Source organism: Nerophis lumbriciformis, linkage group LG20, assembly GCF_033978685.3.
Source record: "Nerophis lumbriciformis linkage group LG20, RoL_Nlum_v2.1, whole genome shotgun sequence".
NCBI classification, from domain to species: domain Eukaryota; kingdom Metazoa; phylum Chordata; class Actinopteri; order Syngnathiformes; family Syngnathidae; genus Nerophis; species Nerophis lumbriciformis.
Window position 1 is genome coordinate 955,001 of NC_084567.2, and position 19,016 is coordinate 974,016.

Genomic DNA, 19,016 nt, shown 5'->3' on the forward strand with positions numbered 1-19,016 from the left:
GTTTGTGGAGGTTCGGGGTTTTGCACAAATGTGATGCACCATGTTAGATGTCCCAGTTTTGTGACTGTCGTAGACATAAACAGCGTCGCAGCTCTTGCAAATCACGTAGCCAGCATTACTATCATCCTGATTTACAACCTCATAAAAACAAGTCCACGCTGAACTTTTCTGGCCTTTTTTTTCTCCCTGGTCTTTAGTATTCCCTTTTTTGCTGCCGGCGTTGCCATCTCTTTTTCTTTTTCTTCTTCTGTTGTGGCATATGCAGCAGGTGCCTGCTCGTTTTTCGTATGTGGGTAACAACATTTAACTGTGTATATATTAAGGCTGAAACGACGCGTGGACGTAGTCGACGTCATCGGTTACGTAAATACGTCGACACCGTTTTTATGCGTAGACGCGTCGCATATTTACGTCACACTGCCGTCATGGCGGAGCGCAAAGCAGACGATGCGAGCGGTGCGAGCGAGGGAAAAAAAGCACGCCAAAAGTCGTCAAAAGTGTGGGAGTATTTCAATAAATGGCCTAATAATGTTGTAGCGGCGAACAGCTGTCTCGTCAGCTGACGCGCGAGCTCGCAACCGTGGCTGTTTAGCAACCAGCCAAACCCCACTTAATAAAATTATATTTGATCTTAGAGCACATCCGCATCCCTATTCACCTAGGCAACCCCAGGAAATGTATATAATTCGGCATTATTTCGGCCAGTCGGCTTACATGATCAGAGCCGATCAGTTTACGTTCACGCGCAGGTATAACGCGGCGCGCTCCCGTCTCATCTGCTGGTGCGCGAGCCCGGTAATTAGACCGCTGTGTCAAATCAAGGAGTACAAAAGACGCCAGCGCAGAGTGGAAAAAGGTTTAGTTCATTACAGATAACCCAGAGTTGTGCCAAAAGTACGTAAGATTTAATATTTCTCTTTGTGGGTGTGGCGCACCTGTTGCGCTGGTGAGATTGGGGGGGGGTTGTGTGCATGTAGCGTGCTTAGTCTGGAGGCTAAATACACACAGTGTGTTATGTAACTGTTGTTTAGTGTTGATATTCTTTGCTTAGTTTGATAAATGTTGGAGCAGTTTGCTTCATCAGGAGGGTGAAGTCACTCAATTTAAAGTGTTGGATTTAACTGTGTTGGATCATTGGCTGCTGGTGAGGGCATAGAAAAAGGGGCATTTTTCTACCAGTAGACAGCGTTTAAGATTGAGTGTTTCACTGCTAAATTAATAATATATTTATATTGAATATGGATTTTAAATATGTATCTAAATAGGTGGTTAATTGGTTAGGTATTTATGTATTTGCATATTGGGTTTTCTGTTGCATTTATCTATTGTGTTTCTGGGTTTAAATGTATTTTATATGTATCTTGGTGCATTTATGTTGAGACAATTTATTTAAAATCTGTTTTAACTTAAAGGGAAAAGATGTGTCCATTTTCTTGCACTTGTTTAATGGTTAAGAGTTTGATAGCCTAATTAATAATTGTAAATTATGGGATTGATAATTGATTGATTTTTTTACAGCATGTTAATCTTGTGGTGTTTTGTCCTTAAAGGTTTTTCACCTACTAAAGAAGCTAAAGGCTACTAAAGGCTACTAAAGGCTACTAAAGACAGCTAATGACAGCTAAAGAAACTAAAGTCTACTAACACTGCTAAAGACTGCTAAAAAGACTAAAGAAGAAAAAAGAAGCTGCTTCTTCGTTGGAAAAACTGTTGCAAACTAAAGAAAAATAAAAGGAAAAAGTAACTACGGTCTGGTCTTTTGAGTGAAATCCAGAAGCCACATTCAGCATTGGTACATCCCTTCAAGTGTGGGATAAGCACAGCGAAAAAAGCCAAACACTTGACAGTTGTTGTATGCACACTGTGTCGAGCGGAAATGGCCTATCATAGCAGCACAACGGCTATGAAGGAACATTTGAAAAGAAAACACCCGACAGCGTTCTTGCCATCACCATCAACTAGTCAATCGTCCGCGTGCGTATACGTTGTCATCATTACACAAAAACATGAATGTGTCATTTGAATCTGCGTTGTAAATTCATAAACTAAAACACTGTTTCGCTCTGAGAGGCGCGTTTGGCGTGCCTGTTCAGTGTTTACAAAGACGCGCTCCTCTTTAACGCTAACGTTAATTAGTTGTGCAAATACCTTTTACAACATTAACAGTTACACATACTATGTACAAACCAACAATTAACTTTCACTTTAATCATACCATCATTGTTGTGTTATTAAGCAAAATAAGCAATACTTTTACTTTTGTTGAAATGTTTACACTGCTACAGAATATTTCGTTTTGCACTTTTTTGTATTGGACGTTTATCTTTATTTTTGCACATTTTAAAGCAAAATAAGCAATACTTTTACTTTTGAAATGCTTATACTATTGCAGAATATTAAGATTTGCACTGGATGTTTACTTTTATATTTGCACATTAAAAAGCAAATAAGCTACTTTTAATTGTGTTAAATGTTAAAAGTTTTAAATGTTTACATTGTTACAGAATATTTTGTCATGTTGTTGTCAATGTTGACTGAGTGGCCATACTTTTTTTTTGTAAATAAGTCACACCTTTTGAAAAAACTGGCCTACATTTATTTTTTCATCTTCATTTTAAATAAAAAAATAATCGGTAAAAGGAAAAATAATCTATAGATTAATCGAAAAAAAATATCTATAGATTAACCATTAATCGAAAAAATAATCTACAGATTAATCGATAGAAAAATAATCGTTAGCTGCAGCCTTAGTATATATATTTCCGAATTGGTTTAACTGCCACCCGCCTGAATCTATTTAAAATCTAATTTTTTTTAATTTCAACCGACCCGCGGATAATCCGCGGTTGTGTCCGCAAACCGCGCATCTCTAGTGTGTATTATTATCATGGACATTTTATTGTCTTTTACCTGTCTTCCGCCATGTGTATGGTTGTGCAGAGCTCCCGGGACTCCGCCTCTCTGTCCCTTAGCTCCGCCTCCACACTCCTCAGCTGTTGCTGCTGCAGCCTGGCGAGCCTGAGGTGCAGGCAGGGGGCGCTGTTGTCTGAAGTGTGGCTTTGATGCACGGCTGATGCTGCCTGGAAGACACAAACATGCATGTCTATGTGTGTGTGTGTGTGTGTAGATAAGTGTGTACCTGGCTAGTTGTGTGTGTACCTTGTGTAGTTGTGTGTGCGCTGTGAGCAAACGCCTGTCAGCCTCCCGAAGTTCAGCTCGTCTCTTGTTGAGAGTCTTCTCCACACACTCCACTTCTTCACACAGCAGCGACACACTCCTACACACACACACACACACACACACACACACACACACACACACACTATAAGCACTATTACTATGATGTGTGTGTGTGTGTGTGTAAGACCTTCTCAGTCTGTGTGTGTGTTGTAGTTTGCCAGCGCCCCCCAGTGGACATCCAGCAGGAGGAAGCAGCCAAGTTGGCTCCTCCCCTCTGGATGTCCTGTCAACATCACTTCCTGTTCTCCAGCCCAGCCTCCAATCCGCTGCAGCCGAGCTTCTGGTTCCGGTCCGGTCCAGGTGTGTTGTCCACTTCCTCTCAGGGCGTGTGTGTCGGTCTTTCCTGGTGCACGTGGACTCTCTTTGGTCTTCTTGTTTGGGGTCTCTGCCACACTGGGCTTCATGCTGGGTGATGTGGTTCCGGTCTCTGCCGGACTGGGCTTCCTGCTGGGTGATGTGGTTCCGGTCTCTGCCGGACTGGGCTTCCTGCTGGGTGATGTGGTTCCGGTCTCTGCCGGACTGGGCTTCCTGCTGGGTGATGTGGTTCCGGTCTCTGCCGGACTGGGCTTCCTGCTGGGTGATGTGGTTCCGGTCTCTGCCGGACTTAGCTTCCAGTCGGGCTATGTGGTTCCGGTCTCTGCCGGACTGGGCTTCCAGCTGGTCAATGCGGCTCTGGCATTGGGCGACCTGAGCTTCAAGCCGCGCTACATGCTCCCGGTCCACCCGGGCCTGAGGTCCGGCTGCTTGGTCCTGGTCTAGGTGAGGAGTCGGTTGGGGGGATTCTGTGCCGGTTCTGGTCTTTAGGCGGTGGACAGGAAGTAGATTGTGACTCTTGCACAATAAAATGAGGTCACACGGTTTCCTCACCTGCCGGGTGAGCTCCTCGCTCAGCCGATGAAGCTCCGCCTCCATCGCCACCTGCTGCTCTCTCAGAACCCGGGCCTCCGTCCTCAGCGCCGCCAGCTCCTCCCGCTGCGTCGCCATGTTCTGAGGACGCACACGTCAGCCGGCAGGCGGAGCGGGTCAGAGGTCGACACTCACCCTGGCGTGCGAGCAGGACGAGTCCTCCAGCCGCCTGCAGTGTCTCTGCGTGTCCTCCAGGCGGCGCCGCACGCCACTGGCCTGAAAGAAGGAGAGCTGTGGCCGTCAAAGTCAGCTCTGGGAATAAAAGCACCGCACCTCTGCTGTGAGTTCTCGCAGGTAATCCTGGAGTCCGCCCAGGAGTCCCTCCAAGTCCCTCTGGAGAACCTCGTTGGCCAAAAGCTGACCTGAGGACGAGAGTCCGGATGAGGACGGCAGTAACGAGCTCTGTGATTGGTCGGCGTGCTCCTCACCCTCGGTCAGCTGCTTCTCCAGCTCTTTGATCTCCTGCGTCTCCATGGCGATGCGGGACAAGGCGTCGTCAAGGCGACCGTCGTCAGGGCGACCCTCCGGTTCGCGACTCATCCTGCGGGGCTCAGGTGAGTCCAGGTGGGACAAAAGCAGCGGACTTCTTCAGGAAAAGTTTTGATCCCTCACAAAAGTTATTTTGTAGCACAAACTAACATTTTAAATATATCACGTGATCACTTTGCAGTATTTATTAGCGTTATATTTCTGTAAAATGGCGTTTATAAAGCTACTTCTGACTTTCATCCATCTTTTACTGTATTATATATGTAAACCCGCACAATAATAATAATAAGAATGAATTAGCAGTCGGTATTACGTTTAACATTCTTACTACCTTTGCTTTGCTCGTCAGAATATATCTTTCGTTGTATTATTTCTAATAAATCTTTCGGCGACTTCAATGCCGCGAGAGTAACGTTAGCTGCTAATGTTGCTAACTGTCAATGAATTGATTTCAAATGGTCTACAAACATTATATTTCCTACAGGACTTCACAGTAAAATACCCCGCATCATTTAATGACACAAACCTTTTACAGTGAAAGGTCACAAACAGGATGTTCGGGTGCCATTAGCAAAAACTTCATGAAAAGGGAACTGGGCTCGGGTCGGTGAGCTTAAATAAAACAAACTACACCAGCGAATGAACTTAGCCTTATGTCAGATACTTCATACTTTGCTTGAGATATTAAACAAATAATCGTTGAACAACTATTAAAAGACGGCAAAGACATGCTAAGTTATAGCTACCAAGCTAAAAGTTGACTTCCTTCCTGGCACAATGTCGCCACCGTGTGTTTGGGAGTGGAATCGCTAAGGAGAAGAACTCAGATTGATATCAAAGTAATGAAAATCACATTTCTAATAAATGTAAACTTGTACAAATTCGAAGCAATAAATAAATAAATAAATGATCATTTCTAATTGTTAAATGTTGATAAACTTGACTGTAATGCATCCTCATTTAAAGGCTTATGACCTCAATTCACCACGTGTGTGTGTGTGTGTGTGTGTGTGTGTGTCCTCCGTTATGTTGTTGCATACTTCAGTACACACTACATAACACACTACATGCACACTACAGTACATACTTAATGGCACACCAAAGTGCATACTAAAGTGCACACTACATGCAGACTAAAGTGCACACTACAGTACACACTTAAAGACACACTACAGAACACACTACATGCACACTACAGTACACACGACAGTACACACTACATGCACACTACAGTACACACTTAAAGACACACTACAGAACACACTACATGCACACTACAGTACACACTTAAAGACACACTACAGAACACACTACATGCACACTACAGTACACACTTAATGACACACTACAGAACACACTACATGCACACTACAGTACACACTTAAAGACACACTACAGAACACACTACATGCACACTACAGTACACACGACAGTACACACTACATGCACACTACAGTACACACTTAAAGACACACTACAGAACACACTACATGCACACTACAGTACACACTTAAAGACACACTACAGAACACACTACATGCACACTACAGTACACACTTAATGACACACTACAGAACACACTACATGCACACTACAGTACACACTTAAAGACACACTACAGAACACACTACATGCACACTACAGTACACACGACAGTACACACTACATGCACACTACAGTACACACTTAAAGACACACTACAGAACACACTACATGCACACTACAGTACACACTTAAAGACACACTACAGAACACACTACATGCACACTACAGTACACACTTAATGACACACTACAGAACACACTACATGCACACTACAGTACACACTTAAAGACACACTACAGAACACACTACATGCACACTACAGTACACACGACAGTACACACTACATGCACACTACAGTACACACTTAATGACACACTAAAGTGCACACTACATGCACACTACATGCACACTACATGCACACTACAGTACACACTTAATGACACACTACAGTACACACTTAATGACACACCAAAGTGCACAATAAAGTGCACACTACAGTACACACGTAATGACACACTAAAGTGCACACTACATGCACACTAAAGTGCACACTTAATGACACACTAAAGTGCACACTACATGCACATTACAGTACACACTTAATGACACACTAAAGTGCACACTACATGCACATTACAGTACACACTTAATGACACACCAAAGTGCACACTAAAGTGCACACTACATGCTCACTAAAGTGCACACTACAGTACACACTTAATGACACATCAAAGTGCACAATAAAGTGCACACTACATGCAAACTACAGTACACACGTAATGACACACTAAAGTGCACACTACATGCACACTAAAGTGCACACTACATGCACACTACAGTACACACTTAATGACACACTAAAGTGCACACTACATGCACACTACAGTACACACTTAATGACACACTAAAGTGCACACTACATGCACACTACATGCACACTACAGTACACACTTAATAACACACTAAAGTGCACACTACAGTACACACTTAATGACACACCAAAGTGCACAATAAAGTGCACACTACATGCACACTACAGTACACACGTAATGACACACTAAAGTGCACACTACATGCACACTAAAGTGCACACTTAATGACACACTAAAGTGCACACTACATGCACACTACAGAACACACGTAATGACACACTAAAGTGCACACTACATGCACACTAAAGTGCACACTACATGCACACTACAGTACACACTTAATGACACACTAAAGTGCACACTACATGCACACTACAGTACACACTTAATGACACACCAAAGTGCACACTCCATGCACACTACAGTACACACTTAATGACACACTAAAGTGCACACTACATGCACACTACAGTACACACTTAATGACACACTAAAGTGCACACTACATGCACACTACAGTACACACTTAATGACACACTAAAGTGCACACTACATGCACAGTACAGTACACACTTAATGACACACTACACACATGCCACATCTTAGAGTGAGTGAACGAGTCAAAGCTTGTTTTCTCTTGCTTTATTTTCAGTGTGTGAATGACATCATCTTTGTTTACTTTTCACTTTCCATGTACAGTCCATCCCGACATACAGTATGTGACATACAGTATGTGACATACAGTATGTGCCATACAGTATGTGACATACAGTACAGCCATATGTGCCATATGTGCCATACAGTATGTGACATACAGTATGTGACATACAGTATGTGACATACAGTATGTGACATACTGTATGTGACATACAGTATGTGACATACAGTATGTGACATACTGTATGTGCCATACAGTATGTGCCATACAGTATGTGACATACAGTATGTGACATACAGTATGTGACATACAGTATGTGCCATACAGCCATCAGGCAAGTTTGATGATTGTTGGTCAAACTTTTTGCCATTTTTTGCTCCAAAATGTGACGTTTTTTTAATCTTCTTCTTTCCCTTCAGCACACTATTAATGAGAATCATAATGTTGGTGACAAATGATCATCAGATTATACTGGATCATGTTTTGATGAAGTGAGCATATGAAGTAGCAAACACAGGGCTGTGTTGCTACTGTGAAGGACAGCTGAACAACTGCAGGTCCAGGGCGTACGCGTCCAGCTGGGTCAGGTGTTCCACGCAGGCAGGTGTGGCGCAGTCCTTGGGCCAGGGTTCCACCGTGGCGTCTGAGTCCAGAGGCAGGCGGTACCTGCGGGCCGGAACCAGAACGGATGAGCGCTGTCCGCGTCGCAGGAAGTCAGGGCGAGGAGGCCGTCACTCACCTGGTGGCGTGGCCCAGCTTGACCTGTGACCCGCTGGATCCCATCACCAGGTAGCGCTTGTGGTTCTGGACATCCACTGAGCCGCACGTCACCTTCTTGATCAACTCCACCTCCGTGCCCACACTCACCGCCTCAAAGTCTAATGACATCACATGAAAGCCAGCCTACCCACAATGCATCGCTGCTACTTTGCGTTTACCTTTGTCCGTGTTCTTCAGGACCTCCACGACGGTGGCGTTGAAGGCCACAAAGTCTCCCTCCGCGTCCAGAGACGTGACGGCCACCTTGTAAGCTGCACACAGCAGAAGGTCACGCCTGCACAGAGTGGCACGTTGCCCTCACCCTCACCGTATTTGATGTGGCGCCGGCATGTTTCCTCTTGGCGTCTGGCGGCCGTCAAGCTCAGGTCGAAGGTTCCTCTGTAGGCGGCACACGCGGCTACACAGCAAGTGGCAGGTGTTCAACAAACATGCACACGGGTAGCCAATGGGGTGCAGGGGCGGAGTCACCTGTCATGCACTGGCACTGGTCAGCCACACAGAGGCGCTGCAGCTTCTGCTCTTGGTAGGAGAAGTGTTTGCTGCACAAACTTCCTGCAACATGGATGACGGCACATCATTTCATTCTGCTTATCCGGCTTACGGGAGCAGCAGTCTCAGCAGGGAACCACAGACGTCCGTTCCCACTGGTGAGATACCGAGACAATCTTTCCAGCATGTCAGTTTTAGGGCCTCCTCCAAAGGAGGAGTTCGGACTATAAGACCAGGTCACCTTACGGCATACTTGCCAACCTTGAGACCTCCGATTTCGGGAGGTGGGGTTTGTGGGGTGGGGGGCGTGGTCGGGGGTAGGGCGGGGGTTGTGGTTGGGGGCGTGGTTAAGATATATATATATATTAGAGATGCGCGGATAGGCAATTATTTCATCCGCAACCGCATCAGAAAGTCGTCAACCATCCGCAATCCACCCGATCTAACATTTGATCAGAACCACATCCGCCCGCACCCGCCCGTTGTTATATATCTAATATAGACGATGCAAGGCATTAGTGAGGTTATAAAGCTTTTGCCTGTTAAAGAAAGGAGACTGATCCAATGCAGCACAGACATTCGCGTACCACGCTGTCACGACCCAGACGCACACCAGTGCGCAATCATATGGGAGCCGCGCTGAGCGCACCTCCAAGCGCGTCTCGCTGCCAGCGACGGCCGGGTATATGGGCCCGACGCTCCAGCGCCATCCATTTTCAGGGCTAGTTGATTCGGCAGGTGGGTTGTTACACACTCTTTAGCGGGTTCCGACATCCATGGCCACCGTCCTAGCTGCTGCTATATCAACCAGGGTGAGCCCCACCCCTTTCGTGAGCGCACTGCGCGCGGAGTGACCCCTGTTACGAGCCCCCGGCAACAGGGGTGGCGGGCAGGTAAGCTGCGCGGGCGGAGCGCGCGGAGTGACCCCTGTTACGAGCCCCCGGCCACGGGGGTGGCGGGCAGGTAAGCTGCTTACCTGCTGCGCGTGACGCCGGCCGCGGCGAAGGCGAACGAGGCGGGGTGTCGGTGCGGTGGGCGCGGTGGTGACCCTGGACGTGCGTCGGGCCCTTCTCGCGGATCGCCTCAGCTACGGCTCCCGGTGGGGCCCTCTCGGGGGTAGGGGCCTCGGTCCCGGACCCCGGCGAGGCGTCGGGGGCCTTCTCCGCTCCGTAAAAGTGTCCATCTTTTTTTTTTTTTTCTTCTGTTGTGGCATATGCTGCAGGTGCCTGCTCGTTTTTCGTATGTGGGTAACAACATTTAACTATGTATATATATTTACCAATTGGTTTAACTGCCAACCGCCTGAATCTATTTAAAATCTATTTTTTTTTATTTCTACCGCCCGACCCGACCCCGCCCGACCCGACCCCACCCGACCCGACCCGACCCGCGGATAAAATCTAATTTTTTAAAATTTCATCCGCCCGATCCGCGGATAATCCGCGGACTCCGCGGTTGTGCCCGCAAACCGCGCATCTCTAATATATATATAAGAAATACTTGACTTTCAGTGAATTCTAGCTATATATATATATATATATATATAAATAAAAGAAATACTTGAATTTCAGTGTTCATTTATTTACACATATACACACACACATAACACTCATCTACTCATTGTTGAGTTAAGGGTTGAATTGTCCATCCTTGTTCTATTCTCTGTCACTATTTCAGAACACACACATTATACAAATATACCTTATAAAATCAATAAGAAAAAGGGAGCTCTAATTTGGGAGTCTGAATTAGGATCAGAAGTTCCTATATAAACATTGCGCACTCACGTCGCCTTTTTGTATTGATTACTGCAGCTGTGCACTGGATTCATTCACAAATACAAACTACAACTCACAAACACTTTAGAGTTAGGCTCCACCATCAGAATGTGTACTTAAACTTATGAAGATCACATGGATATTATTCAGTGAGTTGATTCACCAAAACTAACCTGTTATACAGGAGGAAAAAGCACACAGGACGTTTCAATTGTTCACAGACTGGTCGCGCTCATCAGAATGACAAGACACTTCCGGTCTGCAGGTGATAGCATTCAATTGGGAAGAAACTGACCAATGTGAATACTGATAAATGTGTAATGACAGCTCCAAAAACGAATTCAAACCACAAAATAAAATAAATAAATCAACACAAAAATGTGACACATTATGGGTGGGTCACATATGCATGTACAGTAGATGGCAGTATTGTCCTGTTTAAAAGTGTCACAACATTGCTGTTTACGGCAGACGAACTGCTTTACGGTAGACGAAGACTTGACTGCTGTTGTTGTGTGTTGTTACCGCGCTGGGAGGACATTAATGAAACTGCCTAACAATAAACCCACATAAGAAACCAAGAACTCGCCCTCGATCATTAGCTGTTTAAATTGTGGGAAAGCGGACGTGTGAACAGACTGTCAACACGTCACTCAGGTCCGCATGGAGCTGGAGGGGGCGTGGCCTCCAGCTCCGCCTGAATTTCGGGAGATTTTCGGGAGAAAATTTGTCGGTTTTCGGGAGAGGCTCTGAATTTCGGGAGTCTCCCGGAAAATCCGGGAGGGTTGGCAAGTATGCCTTACGGGCTTCTCTCAAATTGAAGTAGCAACGGTTCTATGTTGAGCTCCTCACCCAGTCTGTTAGGGTGAGTCCTAGGTGTGAGGAAACCACCTTCCCCCGCTCTTTCAGGCACGACACCAAAGTTTATAGCCCAAGGTAAGCAAACCTTAAATTGAGAGCTTACTATTTATAGGGAGTATACTAGTTTACAGCAAACCATGCAGAAGTACTCTCCACTTCTATTTGGTGCATGCGCACTAATGACGGCAGGACCCTTTCCAAAAACTGAATGCGTAGGGAAGTAACCTTCTCATTCACAGAGCAGAGTAGACCAAGGTACAGCACCTCTCAACAAGTTTAATTCCAGAGCCTGAACTGTGTCTTAAGGTGACTATGTCCAGAACTTCTCAAACGTTGACATAAGCTTAGGTTCCTTCCCCAGTAAGGGGACAACAATTTCAATTGAAGGCTTGGGGTACTTTTAAAATGGGGCTTGAAGTCTCAGGGGCACTTTTCAACCAGAATTGACCCCAAAAGGATCAGGGCCTATCTTGTGTTGAAGACAGGCCAATGTCTCAGACTGTTTCAGAAACTCTCAGAAAATACTTAAGCCCTAAAGATCCCAGGGTTTTGTCGAAAATGCTGTCCCACCACTAACCCCTGATTTCCACAGGATGCGGAACGGCGGGGAACCACAGCACCCTCGGCACGCCACTGCCATCTGCCATCCGACAATCTCCACCCACGTGCAGCGAAATAGCGCAGACTTTTACCAGATCTCACGAATACACGCATAATCACGTGATCAGCGAGTATTTGACGCAGGCACCCATATAGCTGCCCGAGATATGCCGATCCAGTACATGCTTCTTAAATGTTGGACCTCCAGAATCAGCATGCTCCGACCCATTTCTTTCAATGAGAGGAAATTACGTCTGAAAACCTTCGACAAGTTAACTTCATGTCCGTCGTAAAATACGATCCGCCTTGAAGACGGACTATTTTATTTTGAAAGTAAACCGGATCATTTATTTTGTGTTTATGCATGACTTCCTGTCCAACGCAAGCAGATTTTAGCTAAACTGAACAGATATGTTGCGGCGACTGGCAAATTTAGAAGCTTTGCGTATATTTAGCGCCGGGATGTGGAACGTCACCGCCATGTCGGTGCCGGTCTGTAGGGGGTGTGAGCGGACACATTGATGCCAGGCGATTACCTACAGCTGCCAGGGAAGGGATGTTTTATATCCCAAGAACCAGATTTGGTTGACAAAGACCAGGTCTCAGCTGCCACCCAACACAGCCTTGTGTTTACCCCCGGTGGATTTACATAGTGGACTGTCTTGTTCCCCGTTGATGACCAGGCACCCATGTAATCACCTCCCACAGGTCTAGCTTCAGGGTGAGGTGGTATTTGATGGGGGTTTTTTTGTAGCGTCCTCTGAAAAATGTATTATTTGGTCTGTCCTTTGGATCTGTTTGCATTGGGAGACCCAACCAGTGACATACTGTACAGTAAATCTCCAGCCAACATAGCTCTTAAAACCACTCAAAGCCCTCCACCACAATAAGGTAGTGATTCACCGAGAGGAAACATACTTGAAATATGCTGTATGTAACAATAATATATAATAACGATGATAATAATCTACAATGACAACTACCACACTCACCCTTGTCCTGAGGCTCAAATACACTCAGCAGGGATTTGCTGGCTCCGTCCACCTTAAACCTGGTCCGGATCCGAAAGCCAACACACAAGAAGATGTCAGACGGAACCTACAGAGTAGACGGGAAGTTGTTAGAAGCAACGCTGTGAGCAGGGGAGAGGATGTGGGCGGGGCCGGCGCACTCACAGAGTCCATCTGAATGATGACAGTGTTTCCCTGAAGCTCGTAGTGCGAGATGATTGGCTCCATGATGTCTCTGAACTGTGCAGTTACATGTGTCACAATACAGCGGCACCCGGCATTGGGTCGAACTAACCTGTCGCAGGTCCTCCAGGTACGCCTCCACGCCTGTCGGCAGCTGGATCTTCATCACAGTCATGGTGGACTCTGTTAACAGCTCGTTAGGACGAGGCTTGTACCTGCAAGACCAGCGTGTAGGCTAGTTAGCATGTATACTAGCTAGCATGTTAGGTAAGGCGCTATTTTTTTAATTTTCCTGAGGAAACTCTCCTGAAGGAATCAATAAAGTACTATCTATCTATCTATTAGATGTTTGTCTTACTTGGCACAGGCAGACAGGTGTGGAGCACGCATGCTGGGACCTAAATAGGGGTAGATGTTACAGGAGCACAAAGAGACAGACTGGACGGCACCACGAAGAACCTACTGTCGGAGACGTCGGCGCCAACCATCTCTATGCTTATGTCGAAGTTACAGTTAAGGGAGGGCGGAGTCGTCTGGTAGTAGACCGTCTTCATCTGCACTCACATGTGTACGTCACGAGCACTGTTGGACAATTTAGGACGCAACATATTGATTCCTCTAAGCCACACCCACCTTGACGTGTGACACGCCCCTCCCGTATCCCGTGGACACGGTGATGTCATCGTCCTTCAACACCTGGACAACAAAGACACAAAAACAACCAAATTTTCTTAACTTTGGTAGACAAATACGACCATTAAGCCACCAGTCTCTCATGTTTCACCAAAGGAAACCACTCCCACTCACCTGTATGGGTGTGGCCACAGGTCGGCTCGGGCTGAGCTGAACGCGAGTGAGCGCTCCTTTGCGTCTGTAACTGACGTTGATGTCCAGATTGAGGACGGCTCGAGGGATGACCTTACTGTACTCTGTCAACGCCTCCAAAGTCAGGGCGGTGTCCTGATTGACAAGAGAGCAAGAACAGGAATTAGTTATGGTGTGAGAAAAGGAGGACTTTTGCAAAGGTCCGAGGTCTTGAAGGGACCTTGAACAGACAGATTGTTGTTGTTCAGACCGTGTCTGCAGGTACTACTTTTGAGTTCAGAGGGAGGAGCTTAGTAACGCCACATGTACCTGTACGGAGTAGAAACCTTGTCCATAGTGCTGATCCTGAGTCAGCCAGGACAGGATGGGATTGGCGTATTGAATCCTCCCCTGGGAACAGGAAGCAGTTTGTTAGCTACCATGGAAACTAGGAGCAATGTTGGTACCAATCTTGGCATACTCATAACCCTCAGAGTACTCATTGAGGGAGTTCTGGTCCATTACACCCTAATAGAAACAGAGACAACCAATGAGAGAACAGCACCTTCAGCAGCACGGTCAGCAGGGCGTAGGCTGTCGTCTCCACCGTGAGTCCGCTCGATTGGTCAGGCTTGAGCCAATCAGACGCTACGTTTTCCTCCTGCCAGTACCTGAGCATGGCAGGGTGTCCTGCATGCACACACACACACACACACACACACTGACTGGCATTAGTGCATATGCACACACAGACGCCTATAACGCACACACACACCTTTCTGTTGAGCGAGTTTCTCCAGGCTGTCGATTAGGGTGAGGCTCATCGCTGCGTTGGGGTCATGCAGGTTAAGGGCATAGGTGGCAATGGCACGCACGTACACACTCTTGAGGTTGAGAGCATGCTGGGAAATGTAGTCGGCGGCTGACCTCATGCTGTCGTCGTGGAACTAAACATTGAAGGCAGTGAGAGGGAAGCTGGGATTGTTTTCTAACGTGAAGAAGAGAGGGCGCTCACTCTGAGCTGCAGGACGCGTTCACGGATTCTGGTGGCTCGATGTAACGCAATGAGGACAAAGGACGTGAGGTACACCGAGCGCTCACGTGGCTCCGCCCCCTCAGCCTGCAGCCAGTCACAAAGGAGCACGCATTCAGGTAAGTTAAGTTGTTATACATTTTTTTCACTTCGAGTGACAGGACAAAACTGGACGACCATGACGCTGTTGGGTCTGAAGGACGACTTGTCAGAGAAAGATCCGTCCTGGTTCTGAGCGTTGCGGATTAGCCAGGAGAGCGACTCTGACAGAGTCTGGCGGTCTACGGTGATGACAGGATCTATAGTGGCCAGAGTGTGAACCACCGCTGCCGTCAACCTGACAGGTGACAAACAGCTTACTCACGTGTGTGTGTGTGTGTGTGTGTGTGTGTGTGTGTGTGTGTGTGTGTGTGTGTGTGTGCTGACCAGGTGCTAGCGTCTCTCTTTGTCCACATGCTGTAACTGGAGTCTCCACGTCTGAAAGAACTGATGCTGATCAGACCTACACAAACACACACCCACACAAACACACACACACACACACACATACACATACACATACAGACATATACACAGACACACACTGAATGAACTCCACCCACACTCAAGTGAAGGCTTTTCCTGGATAATCTTTACCTTCTTTCATCTTCTGTCTGAGGTTGTCTGAGTTCTTGTGGATGTTTCCACCCATGACATCCCACTTGCTGGTAGTCTCCAGGTACTGGTATACGTGTGCCAGCGGGAGGATTCTGCCAAGCTCTGCCTCCAATGATCCACCGGGCAGGCTGAAGAGATGTTGTAGGCCGTCGTGGTCAAGGACCACGGAGAGGAAATCTCCCACAATCTCACCTGGGGCAACACAAAGAGGGGCCGATCTAAGTACGGCTGGTGTCTCCTCCAAACAAGCAAAGTGGTACCAAATAAACATCATCTCACCGTTGATGGTCACCATTCTCTCCGCCGCTGTGTTGGGAACCATGTTAGCTGGTGGCTGGTTCTTCAGCACTACTGTTGTTTTCTCAGAACCTAGGACCATGACACCATCGGATCATTGAACGCGACTTTGGCTGCTCAGCTCAATGCACTCTTTGGTACCGTAAAGTCCCTGCGGGTCCAATATCCCTCCGGAATAAGACTCCATCTTCACGCCTTCAGGCTGCAAATGAGCAAATCGGCTGTCATTCCCAAATGGTTCGCTTTAACCTTTGAGCTCTCCTACAAATGGCGCCTACCACTACTCTGAGCATCTTCTCCACAATGTCGCTTTCTCCTTGGCGGGTCTTCAAGGTAAAGGTCAGCTTGTGTTCTCCTGCCTTCAGACCCATAAGTGTAAAGGCCACCTTGCCCACACCTCTTGCTGGCAGTTCCTCCCAGGTGCAGGCGGTGGAATGAATCCCCGCTCCTGAGACGGCCGGCTGGGATTGGAGAAGGCAGAGCTCCGGCCCCACCGTCAGCGTGACACAGTACTGAAAGAGACAAGGAAGGACTACAGCAAGCTGAGGCAGCCATGCTGACGGGACGAGCAAACAAGTACCGTGATATCGTCCTTCTTTTGGTTGTAAACGGAACCGCTCAACTCTAGCTGCTCGCCTCGTACCACCTGGTAAGGCAGCGGCACGTCCACGCTGACTGGCAGTTGGACCGACACCTGGACGGGCTTGGACACGCAAATACCTGCAAAGTGATCAAAGTTGGCTTTGAAGGAGGAAGAAGGAACGGACACAAGGACACTAGGAGTCTCACCGTTCTTGAACATTCCAATGGCTTTGAGCTCCCATGTGGTCAGCGAGTCGGGAAGTGTCCTGATGAGAGACTGCTGACGTCCTCTGAAAACATCATGTGGAAATGTTGCTTCTGGACCTTTGCCATATGAAACATGAAATCTCACCTGGTGGGATGAACCTCCCACAACCAGCTTTCAGGAAAGAAACTCCTGACCAGAAAGGGCGCTGCATCTAAGTCAGCCCCCATGTCTGCACACACACACACACACACACACACACACACACACACACACACACACACACACACACACACACACACACACACACACACACACACACACACACACACACATCTCGATGTTCTACTCTGACCGAGTGTCTCAGATGCAACGTTATGGTTCTCACTGACCGTGTCGGCCCAGGATGAGGTTCTGGTCCATATCCAGGTGCTGCTGGTTGTATTCACAGCAGTGTGTGAATATCTGTAGACAACGTAAATGATGCGCTACGCGTCTGAACCTCTCCTGAGCAAAATCGCGGCAAGTGACGCTCTTGGGAAAGTAATGCATGCCCTCCTCGCAGCACACCTTCAGAGGTCCAAACGATTTGGCTGCACACAAGCCGTGTTTGCACATTCACTTGCTTAAATATGGACCTGGTCTTCACACCTGTCATGATTGACAAGTGGAGTCTTACCTTTCTTGCGCTTCATCTCTTCCGTCAGCGCTCGCGTGGGTCGCACAGCCGCCGTGCACATCCCACCTGTATCACACAAACACACACACCGTTGACTTCGCCTCTTCTCCATGGCTTTTGAAGGGAACGACCACTCACCACCGGTTGATGGCTGAGCATTGGCGTTGGTCATGAAGGTGAGGCCAGCCATTCGGAAGACGTCTGCTGCATCTTTTCCGCCGCCTCCTCCGCAGCCGAGGTCACTTTGCTCGATGTGACGCAGTGCCTGTAGGCCCGCCCACGTCCTCTTAGCGTGACATCAACACACACCGCATTCACTATTGTGCGGCGTTCTCAGGTTACCATGGTAACGGGGTCTCTGTAGTTCGGATACAGGCTGAAGAGGGCAGAGTCTACAGCAGAAAGCGCAACCAGTCCCTGCTGATTGGCCCTGACATCCAGCTGAAGGTTGTCCTTTGGCCTGTGGTCCTGCCCTCCATATGACAACTCCGTCTGTTCACACGCACGCACACGTTACCTTGATACGAACACTTCCTGTGTGCCCCATGCACACTCCTCACCGTAAGTCCACTAACACACGTGTCTCGGACTTCCAGCCACACGGAGTCGGCCACCAACTCAGACGTGCCCTCGCCGTACAGGATGTAGTAGACGAGCAGGCGGATTGACGGGACCATGGCGCTCGTTACCGCGAAGCTCAGAGTTTGTCTGTGGTCGCCACTAGCGACAAACTTCTGGTTACTGAAATGCACCACCTTACCTTTGGATAGCACCTAAGCACACACACAAGCACACACTGTGGAAACAGTCGCACAGAGGCCGTCCATTGGCTGTGCCTTTCTCACCAGGTAGCTGAGCGCTTTGACCGGAACGTAGGATGGTGTGGATGAGTACACCTTGATGTTGGCGTAACTTCCCACCTGCAGGCTTTGTCCTGACAGCGGAGGGTCGATGTAAAGGTAACGGCGGTTTGGTGAGTTGTAGGCCATCGCCTCCAGACTCAGACTGGCCTGACTGGTGGCCGGGAGGGCAGAGTCTTCGGTCTCAATCTGCTCACACAGGTTATGTTATTAGCAAGATATTTCCATGCTAACAGGAAGGTAATACTCTGCCCACCCTCAAGGAGACTTTGACGCCATCTTTGGGCGTGTTGCAGACAAAGATGGCGAGGCCATCTGATCCGCTCTGGGTGTGGTCAGGACAGATTTTGATGTTGAGGTCTTGCTCTCGACTGAACACTCGTTGCGCCACCAAACGAACGGGTACACGGTTCACCGGCTTGTCCAGGTGGTCTTTCACGAGCACCTACAAGGAACCAGGAAGTGTTCCTAAGTGATCTTTTAACCTG

The 19,016-nt window shown here is 47.6% G+C and overlaps 2 protein-coding genes across 6 annotated transcripts in view; both read right to left on the reverse strand.

Annotated features, from left to right (window-relative positions):
• The window catches only part of LOC133619118 (uncharacterized), a 6,655-nt gene extending 1,279 nt beyond the window's left edge, over positions 1–5,376 (reverse strand). The window contains exons 1-7 of one of the 5 annotated variants that reach the window (XM_061980010.2): positions 5,162–5,376; positions 4,575–4,687; positions 4,420–4,508; positions 4,282–4,362; positions 4,108–4,227; positions 3,160–4,038; positions 2,911–3,080 (exon numbers count right to left, since the gene is read on the reverse strand). In XM_061980010.2, coding sequence (XP_061835994.2) covers positions 2,911–3,080; positions 3,160–4,038; positions 4,108–4,227; positions 4,282–4,362; positions 4,420–4,508; positions 4,575–4,686 — 1,451 coding nt within the window. In that variant the 5' untranslated portion in view covers position 4,687; positions 5,162–5,376. Of the gene's footprint in view, positions 1–2,910; positions 3,081–3,159; positions 4,039–4,107; positions 4,228–4,281; positions 4,363–4,419; positions 4,509–4,574; positions 5,123–5,161 lie in introns of those variants that run through there. The other 4 variants (XM_061980008.2, XM_061980009.2, XM_061980011.2 and 1 more) reach the window with 4 other exon arrangements.
• Positions 5,377–7,847: 2,471 nt separating this feature from the next.
• The window catches only part of c5 (complement component 5), a 32,792-nt gene continuing 21,623 nt past the window's right edge, over positions 7,848–19,016 (reverse strand). Inside the window, exons 11-42 of the mRNA XM_061979987.2 lie at positions 18,785–18,973; positions 18,514–18,717; positions 18,229–18,441; positions 18,011–18,160; positions 17,807–17,933; positions 17,669–17,734; positions 17,382–17,582; positions 17,137–17,221; positions 16,992–17,074; positions 16,783–16,922; positions 16,481–16,714; positions 16,344–16,404; positions 16,185–16,274; positions 15,885–16,097; positions 15,675–15,750; positions 15,426–15,585; positions 15,231–15,335; positions 14,991–15,162; positions 14,781–14,905; positions 14,546–14,626; positions 14,219–14,371; positions 14,045–14,107; positions 13,875–13,965; positions 13,770–13,809; positions 13,524–13,626; positions 13,394–13,468; positions 13,211–13,316; positions 8,959–9,042; positions 8,798–8,887; positions 8,649–8,741; positions 8,450–8,588; positions 7,848–8,376 (exon numbers count right to left, since the gene is read on the reverse strand). Of these exons, the coding sequence (XP_061835971.2) occupies positions 8,238–8,376; positions 8,450–8,588; positions 8,649–8,741; positions 8,798–8,887; positions 8,959–9,042; positions 13,211–13,316; positions 13,394–13,468; positions 13,524–13,626; positions 13,770–13,809; positions 13,875–13,965; positions 14,045–14,107; positions 14,219–14,371; positions 14,546–14,626; positions 14,781–14,905; positions 14,991–15,162; positions 15,231–15,335; positions 15,426–15,585; positions 15,675–15,750; positions 15,885–16,097; positions 16,185–16,274; positions 16,344–16,404; positions 16,481–16,714; positions 16,783–16,922; positions 16,992–17,074; positions 17,137–17,221; positions 17,382–17,582; positions 17,669–17,734; positions 17,807–17,933; positions 18,011–18,160; positions 18,229–18,441; positions 18,514–18,717; positions 18,785–18,973 (3,951 nt within the window). The 3' untranslated portion in view covers positions 7,848–8,237. The remainder of the gene's footprint in view (positions 8,377–8,449; positions 8,589–8,648; positions 8,742–8,797; positions 8,888–8,958; positions 9,043–13,210; positions 13,317–13,393; positions 13,469–13,523; positions 13,627–13,769; positions 13,810–13,874; positions 13,966–14,044; positions 14,108–14,218; positions 14,372–14,545; positions 14,627–14,780; positions 14,906–14,990; positions 15,163–15,230; positions 15,336–15,425; positions 15,586–15,674; positions 15,751–15,884; positions 16,098–16,184; positions 16,275–16,343; positions 16,405–16,480; positions 16,715–16,782; positions 16,923–16,991; positions 17,075–17,136; positions 17,222–17,381; positions 17,583–17,668; positions 17,735–17,806; positions 17,934–18,010; positions 18,161–18,228; positions 18,442–18,513; positions 18,718–18,784; positions 18,974–19,016) is intronic.